General features: G+C 48.9%; 1 protein-coding gene across 4 annotated transcripts in view; it reads right to left on the reverse strand.

The window, feature by feature from the left end:
- ADGRB1 (adhesion G protein-coupled receptor B1) overlaps positions 1 to 17,585 on the reverse strand; it is a 381,906-nt gene that overhangs the window by 156,340 nt on the left and 207,981 nt on the right. For all 4 annotated transcript variants that reach the window (XM_081873967.1, XM_081873965.1, XM_081873966.1 and 1 more), the window contains exons 13-17: positions 15,862 to 15,970; positions 12,190 to 12,333; positions 11,084 to 11,159; positions 1,220 to 1,322; positions 147 to 190 (exon numbers count right to left, since the gene is read on the reverse strand). In XM_081873967.1, coding sequence (XP_081730093.1) covers positions 147 to 190; positions 1,220 to 1,322; positions 11,084 to 11,159; positions 12,190 to 12,333; positions 15,862 to 15,970 — 476 coding nt within the window. The remainder of the gene's footprint in view (positions 1 to 146; positions 191 to 1,219; positions 1,323 to 11,083; positions 11,160 to 12,189; positions 12,334 to 15,861; positions 15,971 to 17,585) is intronic.

A 17,585-nucleotide genomic window follows, 5' to 3' on the forward strand; every position in this document is an offset into this window, starting at 1 on the left:
CCAATCGTGTGAGTTAAGAAACAAAGGGTGTCCGACCATTCCTTCTGTGCTGCAAATACACTCCACAACGGCAACCTTCTCTACCCAATGAATAAATAATTCTTTTTCTTGATCCAACAGTGAAAAAAATAACCCACTGAACTTACACATCAGTTTCCTCCCATAGGATGCAGGTCTGGTTGGTAGTTCCCTGCCAGGATGAGAAAAGGGGAAAGGGGAAAAGAGTTGGTGTTGAATCGTTGACTGAGAGATCTTAAATACAGCATAACGTGTACATGAATTATTATCCAGGTGAAGTAAAACTAGTCCCATGGAAACTTTAGTTTGCCCCATTTCCACCTCCCTCTCCTGCCTCAGAGGCCTTTAGGGCATCCTAGGTAGGAAGTGTAGCCCAGTCACACTTCCTGTTGCTCCATATGAGTGAACTCCCAAACTCAGCTTCCTCTAAACCACAGTTAGGGAACCAATGACTCTCCCAGTGTTGTTGGCCCCCAGCTCCCATCAGCCCTTGCCAGCAGAGCCAATGTTCAGGAACTGATGGGATCTGTCACCCAGCAACATCTAGAGTGGAGGTCTTCATTGTTCAGTGTCCCCAGATGTAAATAGAATCATAGAATTGTAGAGTTGGATGGGATCCAAAGGGTCATCTAGTCCAATACCCTGAAATGCAGGAACTACAGCTGAAGAATCCCTGACAGATGGCCATCCAACCTCCATCCAAAGACCTCCAACCAAGGAGAGCCCAACACCTTCCACGTCAGAATCTCCTTTCTTGTAATTTGAATCCATTGGTTTGGATCTGACCCTCTGGAGCAGCAGAAAACAAGCTTGCTCCATCTTCCATGTGTCAGCCCTTCAGATGTTAATTCAGATGCTGTTGTCAAACTCCAAGTCCCATCAGTCCCAGCTGAGCCAAAGATCAAGTTGATGGAAGTTGTAGTCCTACAACATGTGGGGACCCAGCCTTGGAGACAACTGATCTAGAAGATCATAGGGGATCTAGATGATCCCAACCTTTCTATATGCCTTTACCATTTAAAAACAAAGCAACTCATACATTTCTCTTTTCAAGTTTACCCACCTCCCCCAAAAAACATCCAACCTCTCAAAATACAGTGTTTCTTCCTAGGCTCAGATGTCATAAGGTTTTGGGGTGGCAGCTATATTGAACTTCATTCATATCCGTGACATTTTCCTTTTCAGTGAAGTTGGTGCTTACATTGTACAAATGGGAGAACTCAATTTCCATTGGGGTGAGCAGTGAGCGGGGAGCTGGTTTCACAGTCACAGAGATGACTCTGGAATTCAGAACTGTAGTATTTCTAGGGAGAAAACACAGCATGTCAAAAGGCAGCGAAGGGGCAGAATGTGGAGAAGTCACAGCAATGGAGAGAAACTCCCATGACGTTATTCATTTCCAAGTGTTGTGATTCCACCTTTGCCCAAGGCAGTTTGCGATCAGCATGGCACACTTTAAAACTGATGGATTAAACAGCAATGTTGGAACAATGAAATAAATACAAGGAGACAAAAGGCCAGCAGCGAAAATCATGATATTGTTACCCAGAAGCTTAAGAGAACAAAGCAACCAGGTGACTGAATGAGAAACATATGACAATAAAAGCTCGTAGGCAGATAAGAACATAGCAAAGAGCAGGATCAGGTTAAAGGTTCATCTCTATTAGCATCCTGTTCTCACAGTGGCCAACCAGATGACTCTGTAAGAAGCCCACAAGGAGAATATTAGTGCAACAGCCTTCTCTCTACTTCTGATTCCCAACAATCAGTATATAGAAGCATTACTGCCTCTGATCATAGCCATCATAGCAAGTAGCCATTGACAGCCCCCATCAATCTGTCTAATTTTCTTCTGAAGTTGATGGCCATCACTACCTCTTGTGAAGGCGAATGCCACAGTTTATGCTGCCGTGGAGATATTGCCAAGGAGTTTGTACAATCCACAAAAAAGGTTGTTGCAGTTCCACAGAATCCTTTCACAGAGACTAAGACAAGTAGTACTATGCTATAAGATCCACTGTCCTGTAATATTACATATGCTTGTTCTACTGATGAAGCCTAGGACGGCGAAACAAGGCTAATATTACGGAAATCCTTGTCTTAGACTCTGTGAAAGGATTCTGTGGAACTGCAATAACCTTTCGTGTGGATTGTTGGACTCTATGAACAGACAGGTGAAATAGACACTTTCACGTATGTAGACCTTATACATAAACTGATTAGAGAATGAACTGATCCACTGGGTCTTCTCCTTTTTTCGTTGAACTTTATGAACTACTTCTGTTGCAATCTACAATTCAGTGCAATGAATAGTATATATTACTTCTTCAAACGTACAGCCGGTTACGTCTTGTGTGTTTATTAAACGAGATTGTACAGGCCCCTGATTTGTGTAGACGTTGTGCTCTGGGTCAATGCATGTTTGCATGCAATAGCATGCAATCAAAACACCTCGCTCCACCCTGTTCCATCCCTGCTCTGCCCTGCCCTTTTAGTGATGTCTTTTATGACATTCTCAGTCACTTCTGGGTTTGGCGCTATTTGTGTGTATGATCCCACATATATTGGTCATGCCTAAAACAGGGATTGCCTGTTCTACAAATGGGGTCCCACCACAGAGAAAACTATCTGCCTAATCTCTGGAGACTGGGCTACTCAGGGCAGGGAATTGGTGTTTGGACTTAAGGGCGCTGTAATGAATGGGTAGGCTCGTATGGGGAAAGCAGGTGCTAGATTTATTTTATTTATGTATTTGTGAAATTGATTCCCTGCCCTTCATCCTAGACAGATCACAAGCTGTACGCCACATTAAAACAACCGCAAAATATTAAAACAGCTGAACTTTGGAATCCTAGCTTTGTATGCAGCATCCTTCCATCTACTCCTCTCAATACAAGGCCCATACTTGAAAATAGAGTTGGTACCAAACTTCATCTTCTTTGCAGCAGCAGCACTGCCAGCCTCTTCTCCTGACCTGCCTCTGCCTGGCTGTAGGTCAGACTGGTGAGGGGCCCTGAGACCCTCATCAAGTGACCGACCTGGAAAATCACTAGCTCCAGATCAGCTCAAAATCCCAAAGGCCTGGCAGAGGTGCTTGCAATTGCCAACAAACTCAGCTAATCTCTGGCACTGGAGGACTGCAAACCACACGTCTTTCTGAATCATAGAATCATAGAATCATAGAATCATAGAGTTGGAAGAGGCCACAAGGGCCATCGAGTCCAACCCCCTGCCAAGCAGGAAACACCATCAGAGCACTCCTGACATATTGAAATATACTCAGAGTCGCAAGTGATTTCATGCTCTTTATTCAGCTCATAGTGGTGAGGAGGAATGAATGTCCCCTCAAGTATCTGCTTTATATACATTATTTACACAATGGGCTGCACCTGATTGGCTAATTCCGGAATTCTACTGTAAGCCAATCAGGTTGTGGATTCACTTCAATCTGGAGCATGATTGGGTGGTTCCTGCCAACCAATCATACTGCTGCATTGTTCTAGGACCAATCAGATTGCTGCATTCTGAATCCTATTGTTCTAGGACCAATCAGACTGCTGCCTTTTGGATCCTATTGTTCTAGGACCAATCAGACTGCTGCAGTTTGGGTCCTATTCGACTCAGTACATAACACCCCTCCCCTCTAAGTTCCAGTCCTGCCCGGGAGGTCGCATTCATAGTCCTCAAGGTACGCTGGTGGCCTACGTGTGCGTTGTGGCCTGGGGTGTTCCCTCGTCCGGGGTTCAGGTTCTGGCTCGTGTTCCAAGGATGCTGGCTGTGATGGGGCTGTTTGGTCTGGTGCAACCGACTCGCTCAGTCGTGGTTCTGGTTCCGGTGTCCTTTCGGCCTCACGGGCCCTCTCTGTATTTACTGATTCTGCCTCTCCTGCTGGCCCCTGCTGCTCTATGAGCCTCACTGCCCCACTGTTCCCTTGGGACTCCTCTGACCCGTCCTCCTCCTCCTGGTTTTCTCCCGGGAATCGTCGGCGTATCTGGTCGCAGTGGCGGCGCCAGCATTGCCCCCCATCTGTTAGCACCTCGTACGACACGGGGCCAGTGACTCTGGTGACTGTGGCGGGTACCCATGCAGGGCCTGCCCCAAAATTCTTTGCGTACACTGGGTCCTGGGCCTCAAAGGTCCGGGGGTTCCAGCCTTCCCCCACCACTACCTCATCCTGAGCTCTATCGGGGTGAAGGCGGTCCAATCTGATTGCAAGGCGCCGACCCATTAGTAGTTCAGCGGGGCTCCGGCCAGTCGTTGAGCTGGGGGTGCTGTGCTGTGCTAGGAGGAATGTGGCAAGGCGGTACTCCCAATCCCCTTGTGTCATGCGGCGAAGGGTGTCCTTGGTGGTCCGCACCATGCGTTCTGCTTGGCCATTGGTGGCAGGGTGGAATGGCGCCGAACGGATGTGGCGGATGGCGTTCTGCGCTGTGAAGGTTTGGAATTCTCCTGACGTAAATGCAGTCCCGTTGTCTGAGACGAGAGTGTCAGGGAGCCCGTGGGTTGCAAACAGCTTACGTAGTACCCGGATGGCTGCAGACGTAGAAGTGGATGGTACCAGTGCGACTTCCAGCCATTTGGTGTAGGAGTCCACCACTATGAAGAATGTTTTCCCCTGAAAGGGGCCAGCGAAGTCCACATGCAGGCGTGACCATGGTGCTCGGGCGGACTCCCAGGACTGGACTGGGGCCCTTGGGGGATCTGGGCGGGATTCTTGGCAGGCCTGGCAGTGTTTGACCCAGGCCTCTATCTCTCCGTCGATCCCCGGCCACCACACATAACTCCTGGCCAGGGCCTTCATTCTTACTACCCCTGGGTGTGTCTCGTGTAGGGCTGTGAGGACCCTTTTGCGGAGGGGCTGGGGAACAACGACCCTGCTTCCCCATAACAGGCACCCCTTGTGGGCCGACAGTTCATGTTTGCGGGTTGTGTAGCCGGCGAATTCTGGCCCAGGGCTGCTGCTGGGCCATCCCCTCCACACCCAGTCCAGGACCCGGGAGATGACCCTATCTTTCTTGGAATGGTGTGCAACTTCTTGTGCCTGAATAGGGCGGTCGGGAAGCAGCTCCAGGCTCATAACCTCTTGTGCTGGTGCTGGGTCGGGGCCTGTTTCCGGTAGTGGTAGCCTGCTGAGGGCGTCCGCATGGCCCATCGCCTTCCCAGGGCGGTGAATCAGTGCATACTGGTAGCTGGCAAGGAAAATTGACCACCTGAGGACACGAGGAGACAGCACTTGGGGGGTCTGCTTTTCGGGGGCAAACAAGCCAAGCAACGGTTTGTGGTCAGTCACCACGGTGAAGGGCCGCCCGTACAGGAAATCATGGAATTTTTTAACTCCCTTCACGATTGCCAGACCCTCCTTGTCGATTTGTGAGTAGTTCCGCTCGGTTGCGTTGAGTGTCTGGGAAAAGTATGCCACCGGTACCTCTCTTCCATCTGGGAGTTGGTGTCCCAGGACAGCGCCAATGCCATAGGGCGAGGCGTCGCATGCTAGCACCACCGGCAGCCTCTCGTCGAAGTGTGCCAAGACCGAGTTTGAGACAAGCAAGTCCTTGACTGCCTGGAATGCGGCCTCCTGGCGCTGGCCCCACACCCAAGGGGCCCGCTTGTCCAGGAGCCTGTGTAGGGGCTCCGCTACCGCCGCCTTGTGGGGAAGGAAGGAATGGTAAAAGTTCAATAGTCCCAAGAAGGCCTGCAGTTCAGTCTTGTTCTTGGGCGCTGGGGCATCACAAATGGCCCGTACCTTGTCCCCAGTCGGGTGGACCCCTTCTGCGTCCACCATAAATCCCAGAAAGTCCACCTGGGGCACTCCAAGTAGACATTTTTCCCGCTTCACCTTGAGGCCCGCTGTCTGGAAACGGTGCAGAACGGTGCGGAGGCGGTCCTCAAACTCCTCTGGTGTGGGCCCGGCAATCAACACATCATCGAAGAAGGGGGTGACGCCAGGAATCCCTTTAAGAAGAGAGTCCATTAGATTCTGGAAGATGCCTGGCGCCACGCTGACACCGAATTGCAGCCGCTTTACCCTGAATGCTCCTCTGTGCGTCACAATCGTCTGTGCCTCTGCTGTGGCCTCATCTACTGGCAGCTGTTGATATGCTTGGGCCAAGTCCAGCTTGCCAAAAATTTTCGACCCAGCCAGGGTGGCAAGGACATGGCTGACCACTGGCACTGGGTATGCATGGGCCATGAGGGCCTTGTTTATGGTACATTTGTAGTCTGCGCAGATGCGGACTGAACCATTAGGCTTGACAGGTGTGACGATTGGGGTTTCCCAGGGGGCATTAGGCACCGGTTCCAACACTCCTTGCTCCATGAGCCGGTCCAATTCCTCGTCGATACGGGGTTTCAGGGCGAACGGGACCCGGCGGGCCTTGAGCCTGACCGGTCGTACTGCGGGGTCAAGCTGTAGAGCAATGGGGGGGCCCGTATACTGTCCCAATTTCCCGTCGAAAACCCCCGGAAATTCCTTGCATATGGCATCCACGTCCACTTGTAAGCTAGTGTGGTTCACCCCAGTGACAGCTAGCCCCAGTGGTCCAAACCATGCCAATCCCAGTAGGCTAATGTAGGGGCCCTTGACCACAAGTAAGTCCAGTTGCCGCGTCCGCCCTCGGTATTGCACCCTGAAGGTCCCCACCCCCATTGTGGGGACCTTGCGTTTCTGGAAGTCCCGGAGGGTGAATGGGGCCGGCCTGAGTTTGGGACCCCCAGTAGGACACAGTTTCCTTAAGGTCCTTGCCGAGATTATGGATAGAGTTGAACCCGTGTCAAGCTCCATGCGGCATGGGGCCCCCTCTATCTTTACCTCTACATAAATTTTCTCTACATTGGGGTGGGGCAACTGGTATACCTGAAAGTCCGTGAGCTCCGTCGAGTTGCCTTGGTGCGTTGGGCCCCGGGACCTGGGGTTCTTGGATTGGTCATCTGATGCCTGGCGTCGGGTGGGCCGAGCCCGACACACCCGGGCGATGTGTCCCACTTTTCTGCACTGCCTGCACTCTGCGTTGCGGAAACGGCAGGTCCTCCTCTCGTGACTTTCACCACAGCTTGCGCAGTTCCCTCCTTCTCGTCGAGGCAGCTGTGGTATGTGGGCTGCTTGAGTGCGCTGCTGTACTCGGTGCACCTCCTCCCTGTCTGATCCTGAGTCGTCGGTGAGGTCTTCGTGGTGGACCCTCGGTTGGGATGGCTGGCTCGGCCGTGCCTCTTGCGTCGACCTCTCGGCAGCTTCCGTTGCCAGGGCCTCCTCCAGAGCGACCTGGAACGTTAGGTTCTTCTTAGCGTAGAGGCGTCGTTGCAGCTTCTCATCCCTCAGGCCACCGACAAGGCGGTCACGAAGCATGTTCTCCAGCTCTGAGAAGTTGCAGAACCGGGCGGCTTGGCGGAGAGAGGTCACAAACCCAGTTATGGTTTCCCCAGGGGCTTGCCGCTTTGCGTAGAAGGCATTTCGACGAGCCACCACTGAGGGCTGTGGCGAAAAGTGCCCCTTCAGCTGTTCCATTATTGTTTTGTATGGAACAGTAGCAACGTCTTCAGGCGCAAGGAGAGCCCGGGCGATTTCAAATGTCTCCTCTCCGCAAACGCTGAAGAATATTGCCCTCTTCTTGGCGTCTTCCTCATCGGTGACCCCTTTGGCTTCTAGGAGGAAGGTGAAACGGGAGGCGTACGCTTCCCAGTCTCCAGATGCTGGGTTGAACGGTGTGAAGCTGCTGTCAGTGGCCATTCTGAGTTCCTTGGGTCCCGGAGCTGAAGCCTGGATACACGGTGCGAGGCAGCGGTGCGGCAGGTGGCGGTGCTGCGGTGCTGTGTGTGGCAGTCAGCTCAGCGGGATCCCACCTTCGTCGCCAGTGAAATATACTCAGAGTCGCAAGTGATTTCATGCTCTTTATTCAGCTCATAGTGGTGAGGAGGAATGAATGTCCCCTCAAGTATCTGCTTTATATACATTATTTACACAATGGGCTGCACCTGATTGGCTAATTCCGGAATTCTACTGTAAGCCAATCAGGTTGTGGATTCACTTCAATCTGGAGCATGATTGGGTGGTTCCTGCCAACCAATCATACTGCTGCATTGTTCTAGGACCAATCAGATTGCTGCATTCTGAATCCTATTGTTCTAGGACCAATCAGACTGCTGCCTTTTGGATCCTATTGTTCTAGGACCAATCAGACTGCTGCAGTTTGGGTCCTATTCGACTCAGTACATAACACATATGGTTGTCAAGCCTCTGCTTAAAGACCTCCAAAGAAGGAGACTCCACCACACTCCTTGGCAGCAAATTCCACTGTCAAACAGCTCTTACTGTCAGGAAGTTCTTCCTAATGTTTAGGTGGAATATTCTTTCTTGTAGTTTGGAACCATTGCTCCGTGTCCACTTCTCTGGAGCAGCAGAAAACAACCTTTCTCCCTCCTCTATGTGACATCCTTTTATATATTTGAACATGGCTATCATATCACCTTGTATTGAGAGGAGTAGATGGAAGGATGCTGCTTACAAAGCTAGGATTCCAATGTTCAGCTGTTTTAATATTTTGTGGTTGTTTTAATGTGGCTGGGATAGGATGCTGGGAATCTGTAACTACTTTGCTGGTGGTGTGTTGTTTCACTGTCAACATTTCACAGATGGGATAGGGTTGCGTGGCCACTTCCCAAAGGACACCTACTGACTTCATGGTTGTGGCAGGATTGGAACCAGGCGTCTCTCCGGCTCACAACCTCACCTGTGACACTGCACAGTTATCAAAGACATGCAATCACTTTTTAACACCGCATTTGTTTATGGCTTGCTGCATTTAATTCACATCTCCACCCGGGGACTGATCTCCCAAGCGAATCCCACAGAGGGGACATCAGAGAGTATAGACTATTTGCTCGCTAATCTGCTCACAAGTCCCAAGCCCAGATGCAGCTTCAAATCTGCAGGTACCTTCAATGCTAACCAGCCGGGAGCAAAGGCCTGGAATTTACAGGAAACGCTCTCATGCTAATCAGTGCAGAACGAATCTTGAAGGTGCCAGAGGGAGGCTTAATTTGCTGCCTCAGTACCTGCCTCGGCCTCAGAGAGGAGAGGCAGGGAAAGTGAGATGTAGAACAGAGAGATCTCTCTGTTACCATCAGAGATTGCAGAGACTCGCAAGCCCCAAGGCAGCACAGAGGAAGTTGGAAACACACAGCAGGATTGCTGTGCAGGAGTGCTCCCAAAGCATCACGAAAAACACCTCCAGAGAGCACATGAGACACTCTTCAAGAGGAACCCCACAGAGAGGGAACTTGGAAGAGTCCTCTGCCCTAGGGAGTATGCACAAAGACACCCCCTTCTTTGTAAATATCCCTCCCTTCCCACCTGATCATTTTCAGGACACTTGTCCATCAAAGCTGGCAGCTGGTTCTCAAAGAGCAGTTCCGAATCCTTCTTCCACATCCCACATGCATTGCTGCTTGCAATTACACATCACATTCACCACTTAAATGCACAGATCCAAACCGCCGTTGCTTGCCCTGTGTGCAGTTGGCTGGCCAGAGCTTCTGGCTTTGCCTTCAAAAGCCCAGACAGATGTCTAAATGGGTGCAGATCCAAAGTACGTGCATCTACAATTGTTGGACTAGACAATTGGGGGTACCTTCCAACTCTACAATTCTATGATTCTAAGTCAATGTTTTCGTTGAGACCTATAAGGGCACGACATCATGTCATCATGTTTCAGCTCTGTGCAATATGGCATTGTGGCCTTTAGGGACCAAACCGCACATTCAGCAGGTCTGAGATCGCAAGTTGCTGATGAGCAGCTGAAAAGGAGCAATAACGAGGGGTGGCCTGGTTGGCAGTGGAGAAACATCTGGTGGGAGAGAATGCTTAAGCCTTCTCTTGTTTCCTTCCCCAGTTGATGGTTCATGTGACGTGGCAAAAATGCACCCAGAGCCTCAGCTGGAGGGAACAAATTTGGGATAAGGGAGTCCCAGGAGATCATTGGTAGTGTAAGGATTAAGCAACATCCCTCTCGTCGGCTGCTAGAAAGCACTCCCTTATCTTAATACTTAGATTAAGGTTACCAATTTTTTTTCAAAGAATCTGGAGACACTTTTTTTAAAGAAAGAGGGAGAAAAAGTTATTTTTAAATGAGTTATTTTAAAAAAATATTAAGAAGTAATATCTTCTCTTCTGCGGTCTCCTCTGTCACACAGCCTTCCTCTCGGCCCCAGCCTGCTCTCTTGAAGCGCTAGCCACCATGGAGTAGGCTCAGGTTGGGCCTGGGCTCAGCCACATGTCCTTGCCCTCCCTTTGCTCTCCTACCTCTCCTCCTCAGCTCGGCAAGGTCGAGGCTCCCCTCTTTTTTTCTCCTTCCTCTTTCTCTCTCTTCCTTATCTTTCTCCTCTCCTCCTTCTCCCTGCGTCGGCTCCGGGGTTTTCCTTGCCCTGGAGCTCCACTTGGCAGTCAGCCAGGTGGCCGGGCGCTCTCACACCCAGCTTGATTTGGGTCGTGGGTGTGGGTGTGTCAGCAGTTCCCCCTGTTGACGTGCCGGGTATCCCCGGTTCCTCCTCGGCAGTGGCAGTGGCAGTCTCAGCAGCCCGGAGCCAGCCTGGTAGCACAGTTGGCTCTGGCTGGCTTCAGGAGCTGCTCGCTGCCGTGGCGCCCGCCATTTTGCCTCGCCAGAAGTCCCCATATGTTGTGTCTTGTGCCGTTGAACCAATCATGCAACATTCATTCCCTACTAATAAATCTACAACACTTAAAATATAAATCCGGGGACATTAAATGAAATCCGGGGACAGATTTGTAAATCTGGGGGCTGGGAAATGGGGACGTCTGGTAACCATAACTTGGATACTCTTTGACAACATTCCTGATCCCTAGATCCAGATCTGCTGGTGAATAAGTGGGCTGACCCCCTCACTCACTTCTGCTTGCTTCTCAATCATATGCAACTCCCAAGAAAATATCTGGGAGTCCAAGTGTGTAAGGTTGGTCAGGGAATGATTTGTCACCTCTGTTCTAAGACTCCCATGACTGACCAATGGACTACCCACTCCCAACTCATTCCACAAACACGTGCATCAGCCTTACCTCTGAAGGGAGAGGATCCCACCCAGGTTTCGGTACAGGACTGTCCCCACCACGAAGACAGCGGAGTCATCTGTCTCTGTGAAGAAGCAACAGGGCAAAAACAAGCAACAGAATAAGTGGAGAGGAAGAGGAACTGGCTCAAGGTGGCATTGAGAGGTGATGGGCAGGAACAAGGCATAAGCGAGCAAGAAAGAGAGAGGTGGGCATTATTCAGAGAGAATGTCTAGCATGGCAAGATGGAGTGAAAGAAAGTAACTCGTGTCATTCCAGACCAGTCCTTTTTTTCCTGGGCGGTACTCAAGGGTACCCAGTACTGGCACCTCTTTTTGTTGTTAAAAGGTGTGGCACTTACTATAATGACTTCATGGTGATCACCAGCACCTATTTTTCTAGGAGGAAAAGCAGTGTTCCAGACCATTGGCTGGGGTTGATGGGAGTTGTAGTTCAAAGCAGCCAAATCACAAATGCATGATCGCTAGACAGCCCTCAAACAGGGGCAATGGCACCATGGAGTTTCAGAACCTGCATAGAGGGGACTCTATGATGTCATACCCCCAAACCTGGTTTATGTGTGTGTGGGGGGGGGGAGACTATGGGTTAATCCCTACCTCTTCCTTCCTGTCACTACGCACTCCTTTTTCTGCCTGCGATGGGAGAAGATGTATCTTTGCTCCCCTCTGGAAAGCAATTTCCATTTTGAACTGGACTGTGGATATTTGTAACGTTTAAGGATTAAACCAGCCTGCCTGGTTTTCATCAGTGCATCTGTTGAACCATAGCAAGACTTCGATAAGTGGGTAAACTCTAGGGTTTTTTCTTGTTTACTTAAGAATCTGAGAGTGAATTATTTGCTAAGAATTTGCTAAGAAACATAGAACAAGGAGAAGATTATCCAAGTCTGAATAAAGTATCCTTGGATATCATATGTCTATATCTATCAATATCTATATCTACTCTCTATATCTCTATCTATCTCTATCTGTATATATATTGATCGGAATAAAAAGGGAAAATAAACACATACTGCTCTTCCTCCATGACATGCTTCTGTCTGCAGCCTGTGCCAAGAGGAATAATCTCACCTGCCGTCATCCCAATCCCCTTACCTGAAACCCCTGTGGAGAGGATGCTTTTGGAAACAGTGACCTTGTCCTCTGCACTGCGGGCCCAATCCACCATGCCCCGCCAGCCTTTCATAGGGAAGCTAATGTCTTTGGCTGCGTTGGCAGGGAGCTTCTGGATGCTGAGGACTTGAGAGGAGAGAAAGAGAAAGAGAGAGGGGAAGAAATCAAGCCAACTTTCATCTTCCCAGTGAGTTTCGCATGCACAGGAGTAACAATGAACATTTAGAGCAGGAGAACAACTTGGAAGCTTGGTTGTGGGTGTACGGAAGAGGAATAAGGAGTGAAATCAGGAGCCTGGAACTTCACATCTCAGGGGTCAAATGTGGCCCTCCAGGTCTCTGTATCTGGTCCTTTGGGCCTTCTCTAGCCTGCACCCTTCACTGGTCCTGCTTCTCTCTCCCCTGCCACCTCCCTGATCAATTCTGCTTCACCAGAATGGGTCTTTGCTCATCCAGAGGGAGGACAGAGAGGGGTGTGTGTACCTACTGTCCAAAGGTGAATTTTGAACTTGTTGCTCTGCCCAGTTTCTGCTTCTGGCCCTGCCAGCCACTGAGTGTGGTCTTCAGAAGGTTGCCCCAAAGGGAACGCAAACTTTGGGCTGAAAATGTTTCCCCTCCCTGAGTTAAATTCATTCAACTGTTCCAAATAAAGAACTTTCAATGACAGCCTCAATTACAGAGCACATTTTTCACATCTGTTTCTCCCCATGTGTCTCCTGGTTGTTGGCAGGGCAGACAGATAAGCTTTGGTATAATGCACTTATCATGCGTTCAAGACATACGGACATACGGAAATCCTTGTCTTAGACTCTGTGAAGACATTCAAGACATACGGAAATCCTTGTCTTAGACTCTGTGAAAGGATTCTGTGGAACTGCAATAACCTTTCGTGTGGATTGTTGGACTCTATGAACAGACAGGTGAAATAGACACTTTCACGTATGTAGACCTTATACATAAACTGATTAGAGAATGAACTGATCCACTGGGTCTTCTCCTTTTTTCGTTGAACTTTATGAACTACTTCTGTTGCAATCTACAATTCAGTGCAATGAATAGTATATATTACTTCTTCAAACGTACAGCCGGTTACGTCTTGTGTGTTTATTGAACGAGATTGTACAGGCCCCTGATTTGTGTAGTAGTTGTGCTCTGGGTCAATGCATGTTTGCATGCAATAGCATGCAATCAAAACACCTCGCTCCACCCTGTTCCATCCCCATGTGTCTCCTGGTTGTTGGCAGGGCAGACAGATAAGCTTTGGTATAATGCACTTATCATGCGTTCAAGACATTTGGAGTAGAGTTTTAGAGACTCTAATGGAAATTGTTGGAGTGAGGAACCTATTGTGACTCACAACTGAGATATCAGGTTCCTATTTGTTAGCGCCTTCTAGGGATATTGGAGAAGTACAGGAGCTCCATCTATCAGGCAGCAGGAAAAGGTATTAAAATGTTTATAACTGACAAGGTTATAAGAAAGGAACAACAAAGTACATATACAGTGGTGCCTCGCAAGACGAAATTAATTCATTCCACAAGTTTTTTCTTCTTGCGAGTTTTTCGTCTTGCGAAGCACGGTTTCCCATAGGAATGCATTGAAAATCAATTAATGCGTTCCTAGGGAGACCGCCTTCAGACCAGAACAGCCTTCTGAAGGCTGGCGGTGGGAAGAAAAGCCCTTCTCCCGCCGCCAGCCTTCAGAAGAGTTCCTGCAGGGCTGCCTAGGCTGCGGATAGCAGCCTGCTGCCCGGTGTGAGGGGCGCTCTGAAGCAGAGTGCCCCTTGTGCGGGGCAGACATCTGCAGCTTGGGGAGCCCTGCAGGACTTCCCCGCAGGGCTCTCCAAGCTGCGGATAGGGGCAGCAGGCTGCTATCCGCAGCTTGGAGAGCCCTGCGGGGAACTCTTCTGAAGGCTGGCGGGGGAGAAGGGCTTTTCTTCCCACCGCCAGCCTTCAGAACAGCCTTCTGAATGTTGGTGGTGGGGAGGAAAAACCCTCCTCCCACCGCAAGCCCCGGGAACAGAGGAGAGGCTCTGTGCGCCTTCTCCTCTGTTCCCGGACCTCCCACCGCAAGCCTTCAGGACAGGTCCGGGAACAGAGGAGAAGGCGCGCTGCGCTTCCCCGCTGTCTCCGGAGATTTCCCTATGGGCTTTCGTCTTGCGAAGCAAGCCCATAGGGAAATTCGTATTGTGAAGCCGCTAAAAAATTGGAAAACCCTTTCGTCTTGCGGGTTTTTCGTTTAGCGAGGCATTCGTCTTGCGGGCACCACTGTAGTATGTGGATTTTGCAATATTAAATATCAATATTAGGCAGAGGCTCGTGGTAGGGTCTTTTTGGTGGTGGCTCCTCGATTATGAAATTCCCTCCAGTTGGAATTACTCTCATCCCCCTTCAGCAACTTATTTTCATTACCTACTGAAAAACACAGGTCTGCAACATTTGGCATATAATGGCTAAGAAGACGATTGCATCCTTCACTGTTTTGTGGCCACTACTGTGTTGATGACCGTTCTTCTTATGATACTGAGGTTTTGTCATTTTATTGCTGACCTTTCATTTTCTGCTTTATTGCCAAGTGTTCCGAGGTAGATGTAAGTGGTGCAGCAAATTAATGTGATGTAATGAAGTTTGTCTTAGTTGCGCCTATTGTTATACACGGCTTGTCTGAACAAATTAACTCCGCACGACAGGAACGTACGATGCCGAGTTAAGCTGAGTCAGGCAATTGGTACATCTAGCCCTGGACTGCTTAATCTGACTGGCAGCATCTCTCCAGGGGTCTCAGACAGAGAATGTCTGAAGCATCTGCTTCCTTATCCTTTCACCTGAAGATGCCAAGGATTGAACCTGAACCAGGGAAGTTCTGCTTGCAAGATGAGTGCAGATTTAGTGGCCAGGTTGCTCACCGGGGCAAGATGGTTTGAACATATAATTACACTCATCCTGGTCTGACTGCACCAGCTACCAATTAGTTTCCAGGCCCAATTCAAAGTGCTGGTTTTGACCCATAAAGCCTTAAATGGCTCAGTACTGCAGTATCTCAAGGACCACCTTGAGATACCTGCCCAGATCCTAATATCATCTTCTGAGGCTCTTCTTTGTGTGCCTCCTCATCGAGAGGTCCAGAGGGCAGCAACATGAAAACGGGGCCTTCTCTGCAGTGGCTCCCCATCTGTGGAATGCTCTCCCCAGGGAGGTTTGGCTGGCACCTTCATTAGTTACCTTTAGGCACCAGGCAAAAACATTCCTCTTCAACCACGTCTTTGGCTGATTAATATCCAAAGCCCCTCCAAAATGTGCTGGGGGGGTGTTATTGTGCTGTTTTTGCTTTATTATGTATTTTGTGTTTTTATATTGTGATTTTATGTCGTAACCACCCTGAGACCTGAGGGTATAGGGCTGTATTTTGCTAATAAATAAAACAAAATATCCCAAGGGCCAAACTACACATTACACGGAAATGTAGCCTAAAGAAACCAGCAGTTGGAGCTAGCTCAGTGTCTCTTTCCCTAGAAGAAGGAATTGGATAAACAGCCTCCACACTGATACCCCCCATCAATTAAGCCAAACTGCAGAAAAAGAATAAACACTATTAATGTTTTGAAATGACCAGCTGGCTAGAGGCATTCAGGAATGGAGTGGTCCAATCTACTCACCCAGGTTTTCAGTCACTTGATAGGAATCCTGGAAGTCCTTCATACGAAATCCTATGACGTCAATGAAGTCCTCCACCAGCCTAAAAAGTTCCTTGACATTTGGTCCCATCTGCAAAGGCATGCATTTATTTTAACAACAACAACAACAACAACAACAACAACAACAACAACAACAACAACAACAACAACAACAACAACAACAACAGACCTGCAGGACGTAACCCAAGACTAAGTTGAAATTGGGGTCCTCCTCCTCCCCCCCCACAAACACACACAACACTTGCTCAAGTAAGACCAGGATAACAGTCACAATAGATCCTGAAAATTTTATACTGTCAATTTTGTGCAATGTATTCATCTTTTGGGTTGATGATACTGATGATGAGTTCTTCTAGACTGGCCTTCACCTGACCATTGCAGAGTGGCATACATCGTCATAAAATCATACACAAAATAAAAAGAAAGGGATTGTTTCCAACCCTACTATATTGCTATTGCAGTAGACATTTGCTTGTGAAAGATAACTTCCTCCTCTTTTCTGAACTCCCAGGAGCTGATTTTTAAGGCACACAAAAATGTGGAAGGGAAGTCCTGTGTGGGACTCTGAGCAAACTGCATTAAATACCACTCAAATGCTGTGCTATTTTCAAACATTAAACACATTGGATAGCTCGAGTATCGCATATGGCCTGCAAGGTAACTTTATTCCCAAAACCTGAACAAAGTAATGAACTTTTGCATGGTGATGAAAAGGAGCTCAACTGCTCAAAATGACTTTTTGGGGTGAGGGAAGGAGAAATTAAGCAAGCTGCATAGCTGGATCTGCGTCCCATTTGTCGCTATTCCGGTTCCTGGTATTTCATCAGACAAACAGCTGCCCCATTTTTTTCTTAAGGCCTGAGGACTAGAACCTTGATTTTGTGACAATGCCCAAGGCCTGCAGATATGCACAGAAAGCCTGGCTGTGGGATGTGAAACACAAGAGCAGGCAAGTACAACATTCCTAGAGTGGACATGTTTACACATGGGGAGGAATGTTTCTCCAGCCAGCAGGTAAACTTCCTGTTTCCTTCTGGGATGGGACAGACTTCCTCTGCATGTGACTAGAGGTGGGCGTGGCCTCACCTGTGCAGGTAACAACAAAAGCACAGGGCAAGGCAGCCATCTCTCTCTCTTTGACTACATGCATTGAAGAAGCAACATCTGCTTAGCCAAAGATGCTTCCAGCCAAGAGAGGACAAGGGGACTGTCTCCTTAGGAGATAGTTTCCAGGTGTATGTTACTTTTCTAAGCTAAGTCTGCCTTTTGGGATCCGATTGTGAACAGAATGTGAGTAAACTCTTTTTTATACTTTTATAGAAGATTGTGTTGTGTCTTATCTTTCATGAGGGAATAAAGGGGGAAATACTAGAACAGTTATTAGAGAGGCTTTAGCGAGCCTGAGCTAACGCATCCGCTGTGAGTTTAAAAAGGGGAATGTTACTCTGCTAAATTGTGAACTTGTTTATACAAGTTGGAAAGGCTATAATCAGACAGTATATCCTCTCCTGCATCCCTGAACATTCCCACAAAGGCTTATATTTTCAGCGCAGCAGCTTGTTATGCTACACTGGTATACAACTGGCCTACAGCACAAAGGTGATTTCAACACCCAATGAGTTGATCCTAGACAGCTCATTCTTCCCTAGGTTTTTCCCCCTCCTCCTGCATTTATTGGATTTAGC

Source organism: Podarcis erhardii (assembly GCF_964252035.2).
Source record: "Podarcis erhardii genome assembly, chromosome: 8".
NCBI classification, from domain to species: domain Eukaryota; kingdom Metazoa; phylum Chordata; class Lepidosauria; order Squamata; family Lacertidae; genus Podarcis; species Podarcis erhardii.